Source organism: Schistocerca piceifrons, chromosome 3, assembly GCF_021461385.2.
Source record: "Schistocerca piceifrons isolate TAMUIC-IGC-003096 chromosome 3, iqSchPice1.1, whole genome shotgun sequence".
NCBI lineage: Eukaryota > Metazoa > Arthropoda > Insecta > Orthoptera > Acrididae > Schistocerca > Schistocerca piceifrons.
Genome location: NC_060140.1, coordinates 67,397,802 through 67,422,131, shown reverse-complemented (window position 1 = coordinate 67,422,131; position 24,330 = coordinate 67,397,802). Strand labels below are relative to the sequence as shown.

General features: G+C 43.1%; 1 protein-coding gene across 1 annotated transcript in view; it reads left to right on the top strand.

The window, feature by feature from the left end:
- LOC124788344 (arylsulfatase B-like) overlaps positions 1-24,330 on the top strand; it is a 250,192-nt gene that overhangs the window by 204,136 nt on the left and 21,726 nt on the right. Inside the window, exons 4-6 of the mRNA XM_047255605.1 lie at positions 6,330-6,553; positions 12,632-12,893; positions 23,501-23,658. Of these exons, the coding sequence (XP_047111561.1) occupies positions 6,330-6,553; positions 12,632-12,893; positions 23,501-23,658 (644 nt within the window). The remainder of the gene's footprint in view (positions 1-6,329; positions 6,554-12,631; positions 12,894-23,500; positions 23,659-24,330) is intronic.

Below are 24,330 nucleotides of genomic sequence, written 5' to 3'. Positions count from 1 at the left end.
AGAATAAATTTGTTTGTATTTTCTACAATGCGTTGAATCATTGTGTCAGAGATGAGGCCTCGTCATAAATCTAGAATATTAGTCACGTTTTTCGCAGGTCCGATTACTCCGGACAGATTAAGTAAAATATTTTGTTTACCTCGTCTTTGCCTGTTCCTTGGCATTTTTTTATCATGACCAAACCTCTATCATATTTTAATTTTTCCTTTGAACAGTTTGAAATTTCGATTTTACACGTCAGGAATTTTTTTTAAATGATAAAATTTTACATAACATGTTTCAACTACGATACTCCCACTAAGATAGTATATCAGATTTGAGACTAACGAATTTTGTGCAGTATTAACAAACTACAGAAATGATCATTTAAAAGCATATCATACAAACTTATTACACTATGTTCACAAACGCATATATTTTCTCAAAGCAGCCATTTATATAGCCAAACGAAAATCTGTTTTATGACAAAGCGTCCGGCCTCCTACCTGGCCGAAATTTCGATATGCAAATTTGTTAGAAAAATTATTTGTACCCCACAAACCGACCCGCTAGGCAAAAACTAATTTCATTCTACACTGCCCAAAACAATTAGGGGATTAGGTGAGATATGATACACAATAGACATATGGTAACGCATTTTTCTCAGGTATCGGTTACAACTTAATTTGTGAGATAGTACTATATTTTGCTGTCTCAACTCTTTACTTGAGGTTTACATGGCGTTTACGTGGAGCGAGGCGCCATGGGGCTATCATAATAATGAAAAAGTCATTCTCGTTGCCCTCTAATATGGTGTGTGATCACCTCGGACGGCCAGCACAGTTGCACACCTGCGTGTCACGGACAGTATCAGGTTATCAATCAGCTCCTGATGGATATTTGGCCATTCCTCCATGTGTGCCATATCCAGCTCTGCAACCGTTGTAGGAGGTGCTGGTCTGTCTGCATTGCGTCTGCCAAGTGCATACCAGATTTTCTCAGTCGAGTTTAAGTCCGGTGAACAAGCTGACCACTCCATTCGTTCAATTCCCTCAGCTTCAAGCTTGTTGTCCACCAGTGCAGCTCTGTGGGGACCAGCGTTATCGTCGACCAGAATGAACACATACCCTATTACACCTGCGTAGGGCACAACAATAATTCGACGATTCTCGTCTCTATGCTTTGAGCAGTCAAAGCGCCATTCTCAATGGCATAGAGGTCCGTACGTCCACCAATACTGACTCCTGCCCACAGAATTCGTCCATCAGCATGATATGGTAATGTTTCCTGCACATAAGCAGGATTGTTCCAAGTTCCACGTTCTCTCCAGATGTGGGTAAGACTGAACACAAAATCCTGACTCAATTGTGAACAGCACCCGGCGCCATGCGTTACGACTCCACCGCCTAATTTCTGCGGGCTATACGGTGTCGTGGTTTTAATGGGACACACACTATATACCTCCGTGCGTAGAGGCCACATTCCCGAAGGAGATTTCGGACTGTTTGTGTTGATATTGCGCGTTCTGAGTTGCATTCAGCCTCCTGTCTCGACGGGCTGTTAACCGGAGGTAACGTCATCCTGGACGGACTTGGCCTTGCCTTCTTTTAACGGTTCCTGTTCTCGAAATCGCGCCCAGGTCCTGGAAATTTCAGTTTGGGACATTCCAATAGCTGCAGCCACCTCCCTCTGTTTCTGTCTCTCTTCCAACCGTCCTATGGCTCTCCGTGCCATAGCTTCGGGTAAAAATGTAAATGTCGTGTGGCTAGGGCCTCCCGTCGGAGAGACCGTTCGCCTGGTGCAGGTCTTTCGATTTGACGCCACTTCGGCGACCTGCGCGTCGATGGGGATGAAATTATGATGATTAGGACAACACAACACCCAGTCCCTGAGCGGAGAAAATTTCCGACCCAGCCGGGAATCGAACCCGGGCCCTTAGGATTGACAGTCTGTCACGCTGACCACTCAGCTACCAGGGCGGACATAGCTTCGGGTAAGTCACGTTGTTGTTGCATTGCACTACCTACTCACTACACTATCTGAACCCAACTGCTTGTGTAATTCGTTTGGTAGAGTAAACACAGGTCAATACCAACCCCCTCTGCAGCAGCTTTCCGTTATTACCACTTTCTCGGTGACCGTAATGTTGCTGTCGCCACTACATAGAACCGTCAGAAAGACGAACCATTTTAGTTCATTCTGCCGATGGCAATACTTCAGAACCTAGATATCTCAACTGATCTAACTGTTTTGACCAGTGTATTTTTGCGATACATGTTTCTGTACTTGTACAGTTGGACATAATTTCCGTTTTCACATTAGAATATGTCATTTCTACTGGAGTGCTGCAGTTTCCAAACTATGGCGTATATGCCACATGACTTTCAAGCACTAGTTTCGCGAGAGATGACCTTTGGCTTCGCATCTAAATGGTGCTCTAGGATATCTCTGTTACTAAGGGCTAATGAACTGTCCACGGTTCGTGATGATGGCTTCGTAGAAGCATTGTGGACTGCAGAATATTCGAGTACCGTAAAATATTAAAAACAGAATACAATTTCTCGTCAACTACCGTTCAGAATTCAATAACGCAATAAAGGTTTCCATAACAAGCCAAGTAGAGATTTCAATTTACAGGCCGAAGAATTGAGAAAGCTCTTAATGATTTTCTTATTTTCTTGCATTTCAAGCGATACTGCCGTGACATGTTAACTTTTTTCACTGTATTTCGTGACTTCTTCATTACGTATTGAAGTGATCGGGACCTCAAAATAATATCAGGCAAAACTTTGTAATGTGCATCGTGTATCGTACAATTACTTCACCACTTAATGAAACCATTTCTTCTATCTTTGCTGATAAGTCGGAGCTCGTCTGACGTAACATACTAAGTGGCCAAAGGTCAAAACGAACTTCGGAGCATCAGAGCTGACATAACTACACATTCTGTGAATGGCGAGTGCTCGTAAGACCGTAAGGACGAAAAGTAATTACTGCAGGACCGCCATTAATCGGCTATCATGAAAAATGAGATATCGCAACAATATGGGCTGTACAATGGAACATTCAGAAAAGGTGGACAGGAGATATTTCAGTATTATGTCTATCAAAGGATACACAATTTTCATGACATGCAGAAAATTAGTGCCGGTTATGTGATCTCCATGACAGGATGAACGCAAAACTTTGATAATCCGGCGCAGACACTGTTATTATTATTAAACTTTAACAAGACGAAGAAAACTAACACGATGAACTAGGAAAGGAACTCAGGAATTGTTAACAAAGGTCACTGGGTGACTTCAAAAGGTACATTCATTGAAGAAGAAGCATTTCAAACGTAATATAGCTCCGGTATGCAAATGAGAGGTATGAACTGTATTTACTGTTATTAAAAAAAGATATTCGTACTGTCGCAGCATAAGTGCACCTATGCATAGTGAACAGTATTTATTTTATTATATTTTTCCGCCTTGCGTCACACATGTTATGTCATAACCAGTTTTTTACTTCCTAGGTGGTCGTCATCAGGTGAAACGAACACGTTACATAGTAACTCGTAAAAATGTAGCAGTACTGAAGTGTTAAAAAGTCTGCAGCGCCTATGATGGAATTTGTTTGACAGGGGGGTGAAAAATGCAATAAAATGAAAACAAATTGTGCTCATTTCTGCGTTCCTTTCACACAGTATACATAGCCGATGTAAACAAGATTTTTTGCTCTGATTCTTTCCCTCGAACTACAGGTTGACGAACAATTTGGCAAAAGCTCATTATGTTGTTGCACATCATGATTTTCAACAGCTTGCAGTGTGCAAATAACGAAAACTGAATTGAATGGTCGATATTAGCTCAATACACCGTGACGGTTCCCTTTGAGGGAACGCTGCGCTTACCTCACAGCGTAACGTTTTTTCCCCTCCAGCCGCCGGCGCGGACGTAACGCATTCCCAACATCGTTGCTCAGTAAAAACGTTCTACACCTTTCTGCCTTGCGCAGGTGTAATTCATCTGGGAACCACACACTTTCACAGTGGGATAAACTGACTTTCCCTGAAAATAACAACTTTACGGCAGTAATCGAAGTTTTCCTACCTGTAGTGTTGCAATCTGTCGACGACCTTATAAATTCATGACTGTTTTACTTCAGCACTGACATACATTCCTTTTAATTCCACAAAGATGTAAATTTCTTATCTGGATTATCAGATGCGTGTTATCTTGCGAAATTACTTGCATGTATTTTTTTTCTTTTGCCTTTTATTTACTGTACATACATGGTTTTGAAAAACAAAGCTTTCATCAATACAGAAGGTACACTTCAGACGCCGAGGATGCCACCCACATTAATTTGTTAGACACACAAGCTAATGCTCAGTTACGCACTGGGCCATTAGATACTTGCCCGGGAGGAACCGTTTGAGAAGTAAACTAAAATCAGCTTCCATCCTGATACTGATCATAAACGCTTCTCTTGGTTGTAAAGCAAACGGCAGGACTTGATATCCCGTTCTAAATCTTTACAACTGAGACCCCTTACGACCCGTTACCAGTAGCTTGGTGCTTGGCCGCTCAGAAATGGGCTTTTCAATGGGTCCGATCTCCTACGTTTCTCTCCTAGCCTTGCGTCTGTACAAACAGTAAAAGATCTCTGACAAGGATGATTGTCACAGAAATTGAGGTATAATGAGAGATGGTGATACAGACCTTCTGTGCTCTGAAGCCGAAGCCATCCCATTATACGCCCAAAAAACAAAAGCAGACTACTCCTTACGATTGATCCTTGTGCATTGATCCGGCATTATGGTACAACCCGTGTCGTTAATTTATTTTTAGGGTCCGTACCTAAATCGTTGAAAATGGAACCGTTATAGGATCACTTCGTTGGCAGTCAGTCAATCAGTTACTCTGTCTTTCTGTCTGTCGGACTGCAAAAATCATAGGGTAAAGGTATCGAGTTCAAATTTATGTCACATACTAAATGCTAGTGTCCGTTGGCGGTGTACAAAATTGAAACTTCCTTGCCAACGCAATCAAAATATGCGACCATTTATGTCATACATTTTCACACTCGCAAACTCAATCATCAAGACTCATACGGTACTTACCGCTAATCTAAAATCATAAAATTTAGGAAACAGCAAACTTTCACTGTCAAAGTCTAGGAAAAAACTCGGAAATTGTTAATTTGTGATTATATCACAGGAAAAAATATTATTTTGTCATTTGTTATGCGAGTTGTCTGTCTCTTTGTGAAGCCCCATTTTTCTCAAAACGGATAGACGTTTCAAGTTGATATTTACGTCACATATTAAAGTCTATAGTCCCTTGGTGAAGTAGGAAACTTTAGCTCCTAGGTCAATGAAATCAAAAGATACGGTTATTTATGTCACATATTTTGACACTCGCAAACTCACTCATCAAAACCTATGGCAAGACGAATAGCTTCACAGTACAAGGAAAAATCCGAAACTGTTAATTCGTAATTAAGATGCCTTTTTCTCAGGAATGGAGTTGACATTCTCTATTCCTACAGTGCGTGTACTGCCTACACGCCAAATATACACATACTTGAAAATAAGAATCATTTCCCGTAACGCATCGTGTAATACATAAATAAAAGAAAATCGTTATTTATAAACAAACCCATAGAGCTATCCTTTGGCCAGTTTCTGCAGCCGATTTTGGTTTAAATGGAATTCCATGTCATTTCAGATATGTGTGTCAATTTTTACCTCTCTAACTGTATTATCCCTTAATAAGTGCATTTGGTTCAAATGGTTCAAATGGCTCTGAGCACTATGGGACAATAGCTGAGGTCATCAGTCCCTTAGAACTTAGAACTACTTAAACCTAACTGACCAAAGACATCACACACATCCATGCCCGAGGCAGGATTCGAACCTGCGACCTTAGCGGCCGTGCGGTTCCAGACTGAAGCGCCTAGAACCGCTCGGCCACACCGGCCGGATAGTACATTTGCAAATGTTAGTTGACTCCTGGGTTGCCGGCCGCTGTGGCCGAGCGGTTCTAGGCGCTTCAGTCCGGAACCGAGCAGCTGCTACGTTCGCAGGTTCGAATCCTGCCTGGATGTGTGTTGTGCCCTTAGGTTAGTTAGATTTAAGTAGTTCTAAGTCTAGGGGACTGACTACCTCAGATGTCAGGTCCCATAGTGCTTAGAGCCATTTGAACCATTATTTGACTCCTGGGTTACCATGTCGTTTAGAATGTGAGAGAATGTATATTGCAGAACTGTTTCTTGAATTGGTGTTGCGCAAAGCATAGAATTTCTTTGCAGAATGATCACGGATCCTCGGTATTCTAATAACGAATGTGTTACCATGACGGCAGGCATGCAGGGGTACCCGCTGATGGCGGCGGAGCCCCGCGGCATGCCGGAGGGCAAGATCCTGCCGCAGTACCTCAAGGACCTGGGCTACGTGACGAGGGCCGTGGGCAAGTGGCACCTGGGCTACTACCGCAAGCAGATGACGCCCACGTTCCGCGGCTTCGACTCGCACTTCGGCTACTACGGCGGCTTCGTCAGCTACTACGACTACATCCTGCAGGATGTGGTGAGTACACTCCGTCTACTCTATGAACCTGCGTACTAGCGCAAGTCGGCCTACACGAATCTAACGGAGCTGCCATGAGTTACCCTCATCACATTACGATACGTCAATTTTTAGAACTCCACTGCGTGTTAATTTACTCTAGTATTTACCAATACTGACATAAGTGGTGTTTTGTGAGACTTCCACATCGGCACAATAATCTGAAAATACGGATAGAAATTGGGATACCGGGTGAATTTCTTGTATAGACTTGTTACCGCAATGGTTTCGCCACAGAGAAAGACGACAACAAATTAAAATGTTAAAAATCTGTAAAACAGTTTAGATTGCGTTTTCAGTTTTTCTATTTGTTGACAACCGGTTTCGGGCCTTTCCTCAGGCCATCTTCAGTCTTACACTACCATTGTAGCTACTAGTGGCGGCAGACGGATCGCGATCCGTGGAAGTAAGGTGCACAGAAGTGCTCGTAGTTCTTAATGTATGCGTTTCAGAGCCAAAGTTTAATAGAGTTGTTTCCTTTGAATCACGATACCTGTCATATCCCTCAATATTAACCATTCTTCCTGGGAAACCGTGTATGACTTCTCAACAAAGCAATCATCATTAGCTTTTAGTACGACTTATGATATACGTAAATTGCAGTACAAATAATTTCACATTTTACATCAAGGTCAGCAGAGAACAAAAATATATTTGAAATAAATTGTTTCGTAACATACAGAGCTCTCCAAGGCTAAATTTTGTAAGATGGACAGTTTTAACGGTTAATATTACAATATACACATGTTTTCTCTGATAGTGTGACTCCAATGATAAAGTTCCATCATTTTATACGATGTATACTTTTTCATTTCGTACTGAAGACTAGTTTTTTACATTATGAACAAACGATCTGGTCGTTTAATGAAATTCTGAGTGAATATTCTTTGAAACCTTTATTCTTCGTAATTTTATAGGGTGATAGACGTAGACAAGAATTTATAAATATGGGTTTTGTAAATAAAAACCACTATGCAAATAATTTTGGAAATTAGAACATTATCATACATCGATGGTTACCATCCTGAGTGGTCAAACGATTCGATTCTGTTTCAGTCCGGAAATTAAATTACTTTCAACATATCATTTCTTTCATCACAATTTCGTAAGAGTCTAATATTGATTATATAAATTATCAATGGAACACCCTGCTAAACCCGAAGGTCAGGACAGGTAGTTGGAATTGTGGAAAGGGGCAAAATGAGCGCCTGCCAGTTACACTCGAACACATATAAATTTATTTATTAGACCAAACATTACAATACAAATTCTTGAACTTAGTTATCGGTTGAATACACCACACTATCTTATGCCTTAAGGCCAGAGCCACTTTAATTTTAAAAAAAGGCTAAAACAAATTAACTCAAAATTCAGAGGCGAAAAAGAATATTAAGAAGGCAGAAGGCGTCACGTTGAGTACTATAACTTGGCTGAAGGCCCAAAAATGTAACACTTGAAAAGCAACAACCTTTATTTAAAGACGGCTGAAGGCAGTTGATTTAAGACTCAAGGTAAAATTAAATAAAAAACAAATAAAAAAACACGAATCAGAAGGCCTTATCTTCAATTAGGCTGAATGCCCCAAACAGAGGCTCGAAAGACAAAGATCCTTAATTTATAAACGGCTGAAGGCCCCGTGACTTAAATCTGAAGGTAAAATAAATTTGAACAACAAAGCCTTATCCTAAATTAGGCTGAAGGCCCCAAAGAATCTAGCACTTGACAAGCAAGGAACTTTAATCTTAAAACGGCTGAATGCCCAAGACTTAAAACACAACGAAAAGCAATTCATCTTTGATTCAAAACCATCGGCTATGAGCCATACAAATACACACAACAGAAAATAAGAAAAGGCAATGCAGCTAACGGCGCTCAGAAGTTTTGGGGATCGGCCAGCACTTGAATTACTAACTTTCACTTAGGTGAGACAGGGAGTCGAACCAACAATTCTCGATCCGACGACAACCCCACTAACAGACAGTCAATGGACCCACCGACAAGGTAACTTGGGCACCACTCGACCAGCACATAACCGGGAGTTCAATGGAAACGTAAAAGGCATAGACGCCCACAACCAAGCATACACTAAGCTGTCGAACTACACACCGTGCTGGACAGCGACAACACGATGAGGAAAGGGCACTGCCTAAATTTACGTCAACGGCCAGGGCAGTTAATCGGAACGTTAACGGCCACAAGGCAGAAAATTCTGCTGGTGCACTTCAATTTCAAATAACTAAATACAGTTAGGCTCCACCAGACGGTGGATTAACCTTCGCCATCTCGAACAGACACGTAGTTGGTCGTGGGAATGTCCAACAGCCAACAATGAGAACCAAACAGCACAATGTGAACAGTCTTGACTTGTTGGTAAATTAAATACAAACTCAGCTTTCGTTTCCAGGTTCGGTGAGCCACGAACCTCGTAGCAATGGGAACAGCCCCACACACTCCGACACTGCGTAGAGACCGCCAGCAGGCCCGGCCAAACCGCGTCCGGCGGAGATTTCCTCGCTGCTCCACGCCAACCGACCGACCGCCACACATTGGCACGGAGACAGAACTGAAATAACTTAGCAGTCGACATCACAAGCTACACACAGTTTCACGAACACTAGCACGAAGGACTAGACAATATTAACGACAGTGACTGAGAAATAACTGTTGTGGATTGGCAAGACAGCCAATCCACTATGAGGAAGCCGAAAGGCACGCGTTTAAACTCACGCAGGCTGGCGTGAGGTCTGGAACAGGACAAGGAATTTATAGTAGCAAAGAACGTACGTATCTTCTGGAATACTTAACTTTAATCCATAATTGGTGAACATCGCTCTTGACGGTACATGTTTTACAGCATCAATAGTAACTGGTAATGGCGCCTTGCTAGGTCGTAGCAAATGACGTAGCTGAAGGCTATGCTAACTATCGTCTCGGCAAATGAGAGCGTAATTTGTCAGTGAACCATCGCTAGCAAAGTCGGCTGTACAACTGGGACGAGTGCTAGGAAGTCTCTCTAGACCTGCCGTGTGGCGGCGCTCGGTCTGCAATCACTGACAGTGGCGACACGCGGGTCCGACGTATACTAACGGACCGCGGCCGATTTAAAGGCTACCACCTAGCAAGTGTGGTGTCTGGCGGTGACACCACAATAACAAGGACGAATCACGAGTCGGCACACGCAGGCAACCCATAAGCGATCGCCGGCCAACATACACGTCGTCCGACAAGACGTCTGACCGACGACCAACCAAGGTGGTCCGCACTCGCGTGATATGTATCGGCAACCGTCGAGTGAGACATGGCTGTCCGCACCTCATTGCAGCCGCCCTCTGACTGAACTTCTGCTGCGTGCTAAGTCAAACACTGGCATTTCCAAACTGCACTGACAGTGCCTCCCAACTCACTAACCGATCCGAACTAACTGCTAACACACGACCACCGGGAAATAATAGCAGTCAGCGAAGATAATACGTCAGGGCTTATACCGATAAGCGTCGCAGCTGCCGCTCATGGGGAGGCAAAGCAGCAACTCAGTGACAACACAAATTTAAACTAACACAACGAGGTGGCAGTATGGTACAGTATGGTAAAAAAAAAGAATGTAAAATAATAGATGGCGCGAACACTAGCCACGCACGGCTCAATCAATAATTGCCTTTTCTCAATTAATAGCATTAATGAGGTGGGTGTTGACAAGGCTTCTCACAGAGTCCACACAATACACACATATGTTACGCTTTGCCTCGTGAATCGCTGATGATAAAAGTGACAAATATACGAAATAAATTCTAAAAATCTCAAGAAAATGCCTTCTCTAATTTGTAGACAGCACCTGAAGTAGTGCAGAAATTCCTTCATTAATCACTTCGAAACCGATAAATAACTAATAAGCCGTACGACACAGTAGTAAGTACAGCAGGGCTAGTATAGTGCTCTACACAGTATTATTATTACTATTACCATTACTATTAGTGGCTGTGGTCAGACGCGAAGCTTTAACAGCCAGAAAGCTTCCAATTTCTGACAGTTCAGAAGTAAGGACTGCAGCTATGAAGTGTAGTAATTATAGTGCACACCTTATAACTTGTTTCTGATTTTAAATACGGTTACAGATTGCAAGGTCAAGGAAGGACCGCACTGGAGAGTAGTAGTGCGGGGGAGCATACTTTTTAGCAAGCGTCTACACAGACTGAGTGTAGCTTTTTTGTTCGAGAAGCATTTGTGAGTAGCACTTGCGATGCATCTTGAATCCTTCGTCATTCATTGTAACACACACACACACACACACACACACGCACACACACCGTGCGTGAGCGCACACACGCCCATTCATACACACTACACAGACAAATTAAATATGATTCATATTTCATAAGCAAAAAAAATAAAAGTGTTAGATGAGGAGTCTTTCATTCCTTGGTGATAAGGATAATGACGGCGATGGCGGGGGTGGAGGGTGGGGGAGGGGCAACGAAAGGCAGGGGGGTAAGGGAGAGCTAATATCTAATTGCACTCAGACGTAATCGTGTAAGAAAGGTTGGGAACCACTGTCATACCTACATATTTATGTAGCAGTGTTGTCATGTACAACGATGTACACTACTGGCTGTTAAAATTGCTACACCACGAAGATGACGTGCTACAGACGCGAAATTTAACCGACAGGAAGAAGATGCTGTGATATGCAAATGATTAGCTTTTCTGAGCATTCACACAAGGTTGGCGCCGGTGGCGACACCTACAACGTGCTGACATGAGGAAAGTTTCAAACCGATTTCTCATACACAAACAGCAGTTGACCGGTGTTATCTGGTGAAACGTTGTTTGTGATGCCTCGTTAAGGAGGAGAAACGCTTACCATGACGTTTCCGACTTTGATAAAGGTCGGATTGTAGGCTATCGCGATTCCGGTTTATCGCATCGCGACATTGCTGCACGCCATGGTCGAGATCCAATGACTGTTAGCAGAATATGGAATCGGTGGGTTCAGGAGGGTAATACGGTACGCCGTGCTGATTCCCAACGGCCTCGTATCACTACCAGTCGAGATTACAGGAATCTTATCCGCATGCCTGTAACGCATCCTGCAGCCACGTCTCAATCCCTGAGTCAACAGATGGGAATGTTTACAAGACAACAACCATCTGCACGAACAGTTTGACTACGTTTGCAGCAGCATGGAATTTCAGTTTGGAGACCATGGCTGCCATTATCCTTGACGCTTCATCACAGACAGGAGGGCCTGAGATGGTGTACTCAACGACGAACCTGGGTGCACGAAGGGTAAAACGTCATTTTTTTCGGATGAATCCACGTTCTATTTACAGCATCATGATGGTCGCGTCCGTATATGGCGACATCGCGGTGAACGCCATACTGGCGTATCATCCGGCTCGATGATATGAGGTGCCATTGGTTACACGTCTCGGTCACCTCTTGTTCGCATTGACGGCAATTTGAACAGTGGACGTTGCATTTCAGATGTGTTCCGACCCGTGGCTCTACCCTTCATTCGATCCCTGCGAAACCCGACATTTCAGCAGGATATTGCACGACCGCATGTTGAAGGTCCTGAACGGGACTTTCTGGATAGAGAAAATGTTCGACTGCTGCCCTGGCCAGCACATTCTACAGATCTCTCACTAATTGAAAACGTCTGGTCAATGGTGGCCGAGCAACTGGCTCGTCACAATACGCCAGTCACTACTCTTGATGAACTGTGGTATCGTGTTGAAGCTGCATGGGCAGCTGTACCTGTACACGCCATCCAAACTCTGTTTGACTCAATGCGCAGGCGTATCAAGGCCGTTATTAGGGCCAGAGGTGGTTGTTCTGGGTACTGATTTCTCAGTATCTATGCACCAAAATTACGTGAAAATGTAATTGCATGTCATTTCTAGTATAATATATTTGTCCAATGAATACCCGCATATCATCTGCATTTCTCCTTGGTGTAGCAACTGTAATGGCCATTTGTGTATATTAAAGAGACGTATCGTGTACTGCTATTGATAAGTCTCTGTCTGCTGCCTCGCACAGTACAACGGGACGCCGTACAGCGGGTTCGGCCTGCGGCGCAACTTGAGCGTGGCCTGGGACAAGGTGGGCCAGTACGCGACGGACGTGTTCACGGAGGAGGCGGTGAGCGTCATCGAGCAGCACGACGACCGCGACCCGCTCTTCCTCTACTTGGCGCACGTGGCGCCGCACGCCGGCAACCGCGGGAAGCTGCTCGAGGCGCCGCAGGACGTCATCAACCGCTTCCCCTACATCCCGGACCCCGACCGCCGCACATACGCAGGTGCGTCGCACGTCGAACTCTACAGTACACTCTTCCCCGACGATACTCAGCCGTCCTTTATATCCACATCTCCTAAGTATAAAAGAAGCACCCTTTGTGAGATGATAGTGTTAATAATTTAACAGCTGTTTAAAACTTCTGTTGAAATATACCGACCGACAGGACGAGGTGACATATAAAAATACTTACTTAGGGTTTCTTATTATATTTATCTGTCTGTTACACAAAAGGTGCCGTTACGGCTTGGGCTTTTCATCAACTCATCGTCGAGTGATTTATTTAATAATAAAGAAAAAGTGCGACAATAACGTTTCAGGATATTAAATAACAAAATAAAATTAATTATTGTACACAACTACTCACAGCAGAATAGAGTGCGTAGTAACTATGCAAAGTACTGCTGGTCAGTAAAAACATTCACAGTGTAAACTTTTCTGCACATTGGGTGTTGATACTGAAAGCCACAACAAATAGACTATTGTTCAACGTCACTGATTTTAAAATCGCTAATATATGAAAAATGGATCTTGCATCATTTGCTTTAGCGTGGGAGTGTAGCTGATATCAGATGCCCTTGACACAGTCACGTCGATTAAATATTTGGGCGTAACACTGCAGAGCCATATGAAGTGGGACATGCATGTAATGGCAGTTGTGGGGAAGCGGATAGTCGTCTTCGGTTCATTGGTAGAATTTTGGGAAGATGTGGCTCATTTGTAAAGGAGACCGCTTCTAAAACACTAATACGACCTATTCTTGAGTACTGCTCGAGCGTTTGGGATCCCTATTTGGTCGGATTGAGGGAGGACATAGAAGCTATTCAGAGGCGGGCTGCTAGATTGGTTACTGGTAGGTTTGATCATCACGCGAGTATTACGGAAATGCTTCAAGAACTCGGGTGGGAGTCTCTGGAGGAAAGGAGGCGTTCTTTTCGTGAATCGCTACTGAGGAAATTTAGAGAACCGGCATTTGAGGCTGACTGCAGTACAATTTTACTGCTGCCAACTTATATTTCGAGGAAAGACCACAAAGATATGATAAGAGAGATTAGGGCTCGTACAGAGGCATATAGGCAGTAATTTTTCCCTCGTTCTGTTTGGGAAGGGAACAGGGAGAGAAGATGCTAGTTGTGGTACGAGTTACCCTCAGCCACGCACCGTATGGTGGATTGCGGAGTAAGTATGTGGATGTAGATGTAGTACATGAAACTTTTTCTGGGACAGTTTCATTTTGCCATATGAATGTCACAGTAAGAATATGAAATTTATTTAAAGATACAATTTTTCTCAATGTGAAAACTAAAAAAACATTACGCAACTACTGAGTCTTGTGCAACTGAACTTTGATGACTTACTGTATAATGTAACCAGGTGCGTGTAGTTGTGTGTACATGCTACAGCAATTTTACTATTAACTAGGAGTGGACTATCCGCCTTACGGAATATCTGTGCATAGTTCAGCGAGTTTTGAAAAAAATAAAAATGAAGTCTGAACTATTCTTTTATAATTAGAACGAATACTTTCCTATAAAGTGCAAACTACTGAGTGTGAAGCCGGAGATGGCGAAAATATTTTCAAATGGTTAAATGATGAGCTCCAAGAACAACGATATGAGCAGCTACATGACATGGATACATTCAACGAGGGGTGTCCGGTAGGACAAGAGAGCGAAGGTGAGCCTACTGTATTCTGCTCTGTTGTAGAGTACACTTCAAGAACGATGTCTGCTTTGTAAAAGCATACTACAACACTTAACAGGCGTAACGTATGTTGTACCAGTTCCAGTTAGGTGGCTACCACTGACAGAACTACTGAGTGACGAAGTCAAACTTCCTATTATTTACTACGGAGCCAGTTATAATACTTTCGTTTGGAAGACACTCGACCTCAGTACAGTATCGCTCTGAATCAAAGTCCAAATCTGGTTGCTAAATGCTTCCAAGAACTTTTTCTGTCCGGTTGTGAAGCGAAGAACTGATGGACGAGCGGCACTCATCAGAGACTAGTTGCTGGCACTCGTCCTACCTAGGAGGCCAGGCGTTGGGCCAAGAAGTAGATCCACTGATTGACTCTCCAGTCGACTTGAACTTGTTGGGCCGTACAGCCCATGTTAATACCCGGCAGACGGTGTGATACCGTTTGACGCTCTATTTCGTCTCATATGACACGGGATGAAAGCATGGCAACAAATGTCACCCTCTGCAGGCCACGCCCGAACTACGGCTTTTAGAGGCACGTTGCGCATCATCTCACCGCTTAACGCCTGCTGAGCAGGCAACCCAAATTGCACTTCTGTACCGCGAGGAGCCGCAAGGCACTGAAGATTACACAGGGCTGACAGAGGAAATTGCTACGACTCGCATCGAGGCACTGAAATATGTTGCCTGGTCATTATGCAGAGTTGTTGGACGCTACCGATATTTTGACTCCCCCAAAAATGAGAGATGCTGTGACGAAACATGCGAATGAAGAATAGAAACAGGAAAGACTGAATTGCAGTCCGGAACGCGAACGGGATTCAGTGTGGTAAGAGTAATTTTGTAAATAAATTACCTCGTTCCGGCTAAATAACGTGTAAGTACTACACTGGGCTATAAAATGTGATATGTAGGATTTTTTTTTTTGACACTTAGCAATGGCGTCTCAGCTCCCTATTAACCCGAATAATCTTGAGCTTGCTGTGTTTTATTCTGTAATTTAGTTTCCTAGTAAGTTACAACCTTGTTCGTACCGTTTATTCTGAAGTACTGAGACCGCCGTTTTCAGTATACCAAATTCTTTTACAATTTTTTTTTCTGAGCCATCTGTTTTTCTGGTGTGGTAGCACGGACTGATCTGGTGGTAAACTAGTAACCTTAATCTGGGTTTCTGGTCAAAAATAGGCAGAAATGGGATTTCAAAACTTTTAACTTCTAATGTCAATTTACTTTTTATTACATCCATTGATGATGCGGTCATGCCCTATAAGTGTACTGGCCACATTGTGATTAATTAAAGTAGGAGGAATTTCTGTTCTAAAAAAAAGTAAAACAATGTCTTTGCTCTGATGCAACGGAAACAAGCAGTATAGTATGGCTTTATGGAGACGAACGCAAGGGTTAGCAATACCCTGTACATAAACATTTTAATCCATTTCCTGACGCATCTGAGAATGACCTGGAAGGCCTGAAGTAAAAGACTGAATTTAAACCTTTAGATTTACTACACTTACTTTTTTACATGGCGGAGGATTAACTGAGTAACAAATAATGTTCTGGAGTACTGCTGTCCCTTACGAATACAGACTTCGCGGTAGCTTAGCAGACCAAGTGATCAGCATAGGGGGTGGGGGGTGGTTGGGAAGGGGTGGAGGGGGGGGGCCTCTATGGGAACAAGAGGGATTTTATAAACCTGTGCACGATCTATCATGCTACATCAGAGACAAGCATTGCTGAGAACAAAGAACAAGAGAGAAAGTTGTTATTATTCATTCACAGAAATTTTCGGGGCTGATAAACTTAAAATTTCGTTAATCGATTTGCACAGAACAAGAGCAGGGCGAGAGAAAATCTGGATGCTAATTACAGTCACTGAAACAAGATAACGAACACACTGTTCAACCTAAAACAGGGCGGTGTAAGTAATGTAGCTTACGACACACCTGACAAATATATCAGCATTTCCAAAAGAGTTTGGTACAAAGAATTGGGAGTACTAACCAGCGCTGGTCACGAACTACCTAACGGTACGCCAGCAAGCAGTTGCTTTGCGTCACACCGTAATTGCCTCCTGGTACAACTGAACAGCGTGTGCACATCGCCCAACAGCATTTCTGCACATCCTCCCGTCTTAAACTGCCTAGTTCGCTCCACTACTCCTGCGAGAAGACTCACTTTTTTGGCGTATCTTCTGGTCAATCAAAGCTCTAACTTCCAGGAGCAACATGACGGAGCCATCGACTCGTGTCAAAAGCGCGGAATATGGGTTCCTTATTCATTCGTTTTAACGGACAGGCTCTCTTGATAATATCTCGAAACTTCTACCGCAAGCATCAAGCAAGCAATGGAAACACACGGCCACAAATACGGAGGGAGTGATCATTCCATATGCGTGCCCCAAGTCACGTACCCCAAGTCAGAGAGATTTGGTGTCCTCTGCCACCATCTCTCTCCTTGCTCTCCGATCTCTAGTCCCCCCATCCCCTCCCACCCTACTGTGTTGTGGATTTAGTTCTCTAAGCTTGGGGAGAGCAGACAATTCGCATTAGCCTACAGCAAAACTAAAAATGTATTTCATGCAAGACAGGGACTGTCCATGAAATAGAATCTGCTGACCATCAAGAGGAAAGCCAAGATTAATATAAAACACAAACCTCTGATAACTTTTTATAGGTGCTGGTACGAGTAGAAAATGATAAAAATAGGATATGAAAATGATGAAATACCGTTGAACCGTAAATTAGGGCGGTTCACAAACCAAAACTCAAGCACACATGTTATTCCAAAACGTTATCGTGGAAGTAGGGGCCAGGAGGTGCTGGTGAAATAACACACACCACTAAAGATACCTTTTTATTTTAAAACTTTCTCAATAATAAATTTTTCAGTCTGGCATTTCTTTAAAAAAATTTCAAATAGCTTGACAATTTTCATCATGAGAAGCAGATTACCAGGTATGACATTAACAACTTACCAGTAACGAGATTTTGACTTGAAATATGTATATAAGACAATAAAATAGTTCTACGTAAAGGATATTACAAGGTATGACGTTAACTGTAAGAAGATTTTAAACATGTTATACTTGTTATATCAATATCAAACTTGTTTATCAATAAGGCAACAATTCCAAAAAAACTTTAACTAGCTAGCTTGCACTAAGCAAAATACTTGTCTTTCACCAGTTACATAGCTTATATTTGTTACAAGATAAATGTGAATAAACCAGCACACAAACCTTCACACTAAAGGCAGTTCCCCCAAATAAACTTTCCTTAGCTCGGTGAGGGAGTGACACGTGTAAAGGGGCCCAAATCACAATAGGCATAATAGTTACTGGTGGTCTACAGGGCCATTGCAGATCAGCCCCAAAGCTTCCATTACAAGCCGCCACCTCCCCGAGTTACTCAAAGCCAGGAGATGTAGCAAGGGCGGTGCCTGAAAAGACTCAGAACCACAGACCCCCCGAGACACCGACCCTAAATCACCCCATCGAGGTGTGAGTGAAACGGCCCGACCAAGAAGCAATTACTACATTCCGGTGGACAGGCAAACGAAAACTGTGGTGGGACGACTCCAACAAAACCACAGGTGAAGAAACTAACACACTTCACTAGAACTTGAAAACCTTCTTATATGTAACTAACTGTGTTACATAAAAACAGTACTCAACTTTTCACACTCCACCACAGCGCCGGGAACACGTTGTACACGGGAGCCAATCGCTGCCAGTGGTTTCAACTGCCGATAAGAAGACATACGGTCCCACGCGCTGATCTCCTGCACCACGGCTTCGAAGCTTCATAAGCCACGTACATGCGGGTAAGACAGACTTAGCCCCTGACAGCCAAGAGGTCGGCCAAAGCACGTGGCGAGCGGTTGACGACCCCCCAACAGCAGGGCCCCGCTCGCGCCACCACCTCTCTCGGTCACCGCCCAGTACGTACTCCTCGATCGTCACGCGACCCTATACTTGCTCCACCTCCGGCCAGAGGGCGGTAGCGATCCAAACAGGGCGCAAAACCGAAAGCGCCACCGCAAACACTAGACGCGAAGCGAAAGCACTCCTCCTGGTGCGCTTTTCGAAGAGCCGGACACAACTACGGCTCGACCGTATCTAGTTGATAGGCTACACTCTAATGAAACACGTACACAAATAAACAGACGTCTTTCAGTTTTACTTAACATAGTGGCCGGACGCCTTACCTGTCGCCACAGGCGTTAGTTAACGCAAAGTAGGGAAGTAGTATGCACCACATGTCAATAATTTGTGTAAACTTTGGTTTGTGTGTTGTCACATTTTTAAGTGTTTCTGCATCGTGTTTCCTGAGGTGTAGGCAAGGGACCAGCCCAGCACTGTTTAAAACCGCATAAACACACACACACACACACACACACACACACACACACACACACACACGTTCTCAATCACAACTAACCGATCGTTAATATTACTCGTATATTTTAAGCCAACATCCATATTTTGTTTGACTTCCAATTTCTTTCTGTTTAAATTATTGTGGTGTTTACAAATATGTGTTGCCTAGCGTGGATAGTAATGCGTTGTATTGGCTAAAAACAGTCTTCTGAAATTTGATATTTGGGTCTGGAAATTTTAAAGCATGTTCCACAAGGACGACTTACTCCTTTGTCCAACATGGCAGTGACTCTTCTACCTGGCTAAACATTCCACTGTAAACTTCGACAAAACTGTATACAAACTCTTCGCTGCTTATTGAGTAACTGAAATACATGCGTCGCCACGGCCTCCTCTAAAAGAAGTGAAGCATTCACGGAATCATTTAAAATTTCTGTAGTAATCTAACATCTTAAAAAAATAATGTACATAGGTGTTATACAGTATCTGATCAAGTATTAAAGTTGGATGATAGAAGCAGACATTGCACAGACTGTCATCTTTGCAATGGTCTGGAAGGGACGAAGACGAGAGGCCAATGTCATACGACAATTTTACATGGCGTATCCAAGTACAGCTTGTAAGTTCCTTTATAGAAAATTCCCTTCGAATGTATCAAATCAATGCATCAAACAATTAACCGGCACAGAAGCCCACGTCAGTTAATCTTATTTGCATCTAGCCGTGTCCAGCGTGACCTACATAAACAACATTACAGTCGAAATCCCAGAGCAAAATACTGTAGTATATTGTTGAGAAATCTGAAACGTGAACAGCTTATAAGATAAATTTTATTATTTTGAGTTTTCTCTCAAAATAGAAGTTTTTTTCTTATTTCTTTTTTTGCTTCTAATAGCTGGAATTAGAAATTCAGTGTCCTAAATAAATTGATCTGTGCTAGGTGTTCAAAAAATGCTTAGTAATCAGTTTTACAGAAGTTACATTATCTCACTGAAGCAATAAAATTAATCCCTCCACAATAACTTGGTAGCCTCCAGATATGTTTATTTTGCTGGCAGCTTTCGTAGAATTGTAGTTGCTTTTCTAATATGAAAGAAGGTTTCGGGTTTGTATAGTAATGCACATACAGCAGGTCGAAATAATGTCACGTCTACGGTTATCAAAAATAATATAGGCCACTGCCAGTCAAAAGTTTTCTATCAGCTATCACTACTATGGATTTGCGGTTAAGCAGGGCTATCGCCTTTACTTGAGACGGTTCCATTCGAACAGGCCTCATTCCTTCTGCTGTATGTGTAGCAATCCTCGTGTTAGTTTACAGTACTTTGTGAGCCTCTAGCAGTGTGTTCGTATAGCTGCTCCGGTTAATTCCGTATTACCGACTAACGCGGCGGAATCAGGGGACATACTGAAAAACGTGGTGTGATTGCAGCTCTGCATCAGTAAGGCTATTCTAGTAACACAATAGTAACAAAAATTGTCGTACCTCAACCTATAGTAGCGTATACACGGCAGCGGATAAAGCATACTGGTGCCAATTCACGTGTGTCATAGGGGGAAGATCTCTTCCTGTGTGTACAGTGTAAACGTCAGAGGACTTGCGTGTGAAATTCTCGATGAAGTAAACACTATGCGTGCAGTTACAGTCTCCTTGAACAAGCGTTAAAGAGGTGCATTATGGTCAAAACGACATTATCATGCAAATAAAATAAGGTGAAACGATTGCAGTAGGAACAGAAACATAAAATCTGGAGTATGCAGCAATGGTCCAACGCGTCATTCACGCACTAATCTAAGTCGTTAGTACTTGGAAGCCATTGTCGAATGCTTGCTCGTCGACTTTGTGGACAGCGTACCAAGTGTCAGTGTATGACGCCAACGGCGAGGGATGGTGGAGGGTCGGTCTTGGTGTGGATGTTTTGTGGGTGATACAGTCATTGATCTATTGGGAATAAATGAAACAGTAAGGAAGGAAGAATATCACAGGAAACTGATGAACAATGCAGTTCACCTAGCAAGAGACTTACTAGTTGTGAGTTTATTCTGCAGCAGGTCCGTAAATCCAAACCTGATTATAAATTGTGCCGACGGTATGTCGAAAAGAGAAATGTGGGGAATTGAAGACTATGATTTGGCCGAATTAGTCACCTGACTTAAATCCCAATGAATTCTTATGGAATGAACTTGACATGTCATTTAATGTTGAAGGGCTATTTAATTCATAAACGAATTGGACTGCAATATCTGCAAAAGCACTGCAAAATCTTATCGCCAGAATGCTATGACGTTCTGAGTGCAAAGGGTGGACGCTTTGAAGAGACTAAAATCGAAAACATATTGTCCTGCACTTAACGAAAGACAGAGAAAATATTTATTTTGTTGGTCTAGTTGTGCGATGTGCTTGTACAGTGAAATAGAGTACACAGCCATTTACATGTGTGATCGTAAACAGTTGACCGGTAGTGTAGCTGAAAAATGGCAAAGGAATACTTCTGGGCACACGATAAGATAGCAGTTACCCCTACCACTGTTAATTGCCATGTTACGGTATTTCTGTTTTTACAGATTTTTGCGCATTTCATCTTGGATATAAAACCTGTACTTGAAGCCAATATTAAAAATTCTGATGTGCAAGGCCACAGGCGAGAGTTAGCCGTATAAAGAAGCAATTAAATTTCCGCTGAATTACCGGTAAGCCACCTAGCAACAGTGTGGATTGAGCCTCGCATCGCTCCCTACAACAGGTAGATGATAATACTGCTGCATGTAATAAATGAAATGTTTTTCTTTTCTTTATAACGGAGCTAGCCGCCTCGACCAAGGGAACCCAGGAATTTCTCTTTGAATAATTGCCGAACTGTCACTGGTGGTCAAAGACAGTGATGCCTTCTCAGGCACTACCAATTGACAGCTCTCCAGAAACCATGACTTGATTTACCTTAGTATGAATAATGTTGTTGTTGTGGTCTTCAGTACTGAGACTGGTTTGATGCAGCTCTCCATGCTACTCTATCCTATGCAAGCTTCTTCATCTCCCAGTACCTACTGCAACCTACATCCTTCTGAATCTGCTTAGTGTATTCATCTCTTGGTCTCCCTCTACGATTTTTAACCTCCACACTGCCCTCCAATACTAAATTGGTGATCCCTTGATGCCTCAGAACATGTCCTACCAACCGATCCCTTCTTCTAGTGAAGTTGTGCCACAAACGTCTCTTCTCCCCAATCCTATACAATACCTCCTCATTAGTTATGTGATCTACCCATCTAATCTTCAGCATTCTTCTGTAGCACCACATTTCGAAAGCTTCTATTCTCTTCTTGTCCAAACTACTTATCGTCCATGTTTCACTTCCATACATGGCTACACTCCATACAAATACTTTCAGAGTATGAATACTATGTCACATTAATCATACAGTGAAAGCCTCTACGGCCGCTATTGACCTTTCACACTACAGAGATAATAGGCCGTGGTGGATGTGTAAAACTCTCTCCTAACGTCTCCTCTCCGGTTGTGGGAGACATCTTCTGATGTAAAGTGGCCAACTGCTTCGAATATATGGGCACTGTGGTGTACACAACAGTCCATCACATGACATCTGCTATGAGATTATCTCTGCTGATGCCAACATTCTCCATTGACAATAACCGATCGACGTTCTTATGGTGCACCGTTGACATCTTCCTCTTTTCTGTTAAAATTATTACATGCGCGCATATAATGTGATGTTTCAGTTCACTAGTAAGACTGCAGATCGTAGTCGGATAGTGTAGAGCATTAATGGTGTGGAACCCACCTTCAGGCCCACCAGGGAGATAAAATAATGCCTGAGATCGGTAAAAGATATGCGACGTTCTTGGGCTATACCAGACGTACATATAATTCTTTGTAGTTGTGGAATGGTTTATATTGTTACCACGAAAAGAAGTGTTAGCATCATTTTGGGTGAACACAAGACGAGTTGACGCCTGGGACGCACGGAAAAATCGACGGTTGCGGAACAGGTTCACCAGGGGGATGATCATGAAATAAAATTCAATGACATAGGGGTCATATAGAAAACATCGGGTTACCATTCGCGCATAAATAGAGAGTCTGTGGAGATTTATAAAAAACATAATAGTTTTAACAGACAGGAGGGAGGTACTAAATTAGATAAAATTCGAATGTCGACATTGTACTGTAAGAATGCGACGACGTTTACTTTCAATCGAGAAAGTTGTCATTACCAGAGATAATCCCGCCGCCGACGTCATGTGATGGACTGTGGCGCGCTTTACAGTGACAATATATTTGGCGCTCCCTGGAGTTCTGGTTGCAGTTCGCCGCTTCACCTCTGAACATGTCTCCCACAGTCTTGGAGGAAACGTTATGAGAATGTTTTATACATCGGCCTCGATGTATTAGTCCAGAAGTTTCAAGTGAATAACAAGTCACATTAGTCTACCATCATTTCGCCGGTATTGTATGGAAGTTATACATGATCGCAAGTGGCGCAGTTGCATCGAGTGGAATGATTTGTTTGCAGCGATGATCGCCAAACTGGACGAGTCGGTGGGGCGCGTGATGACAGCGCTGCAGGATCGAGACATGCTGGACAACTCCATTGTCGTCTTCATCTCGGACAACGGCGCGCCCACCATCGGCACCTACCCCAACTGGGGCTCCAACTGGCCACTCCGAGGGGTGAGTACACCACATCGCAGCACACCCCAAAGAGCAACCCAAGCTATGCCGGTGCATCTTCGTTTATAACACTCCACAGTTTCTATTTTGTGACTCCAAAGGTTAGTCAACTGTACCTTTCTTGTTTCTCTTGTAGATATCTCGATTCGTGAATGAGATTTTCAAATGGCTCAAATGGCTCTGAGCACTATGCGACTTAACTTCTGAGGTCATCAGTCGCCTAGAACTTAGAACTAATTAAACCTAACTAACCTAAGGACATCACACACATCCATGCCCGAGGCAGGATTCGAACCTGCGACCGTAGCGGTCACGCGGTTCCAGACTGAAGCGCCTTTAACCGCACGGCCACACCGGCCGGCGAATGAGATTTTCACTCTGCAGCGGAATGTGCGCTGATATGAAACTTCCTGGCAAATTAAAACTGTGTGCTGCACCAAGACTCCTGGTCTCCTGAGTTCGAGTCTCGGTCTGGTCCACAGTTTTAATCTGCCAGGAAGTTTCATCTCGATTCTTGTTGTGTCCTGCCTACTCGTAGAATATGAGGTGCCTAGGAAACTTGCTTTCTCGAATCGCTAGACAACAATTCAACCAAATCGTATTTTATTTATTACAGTAAGATAAATATAACACTTATCTCGAGAATTTACGCAAGCAATAGGCGAGCGACAA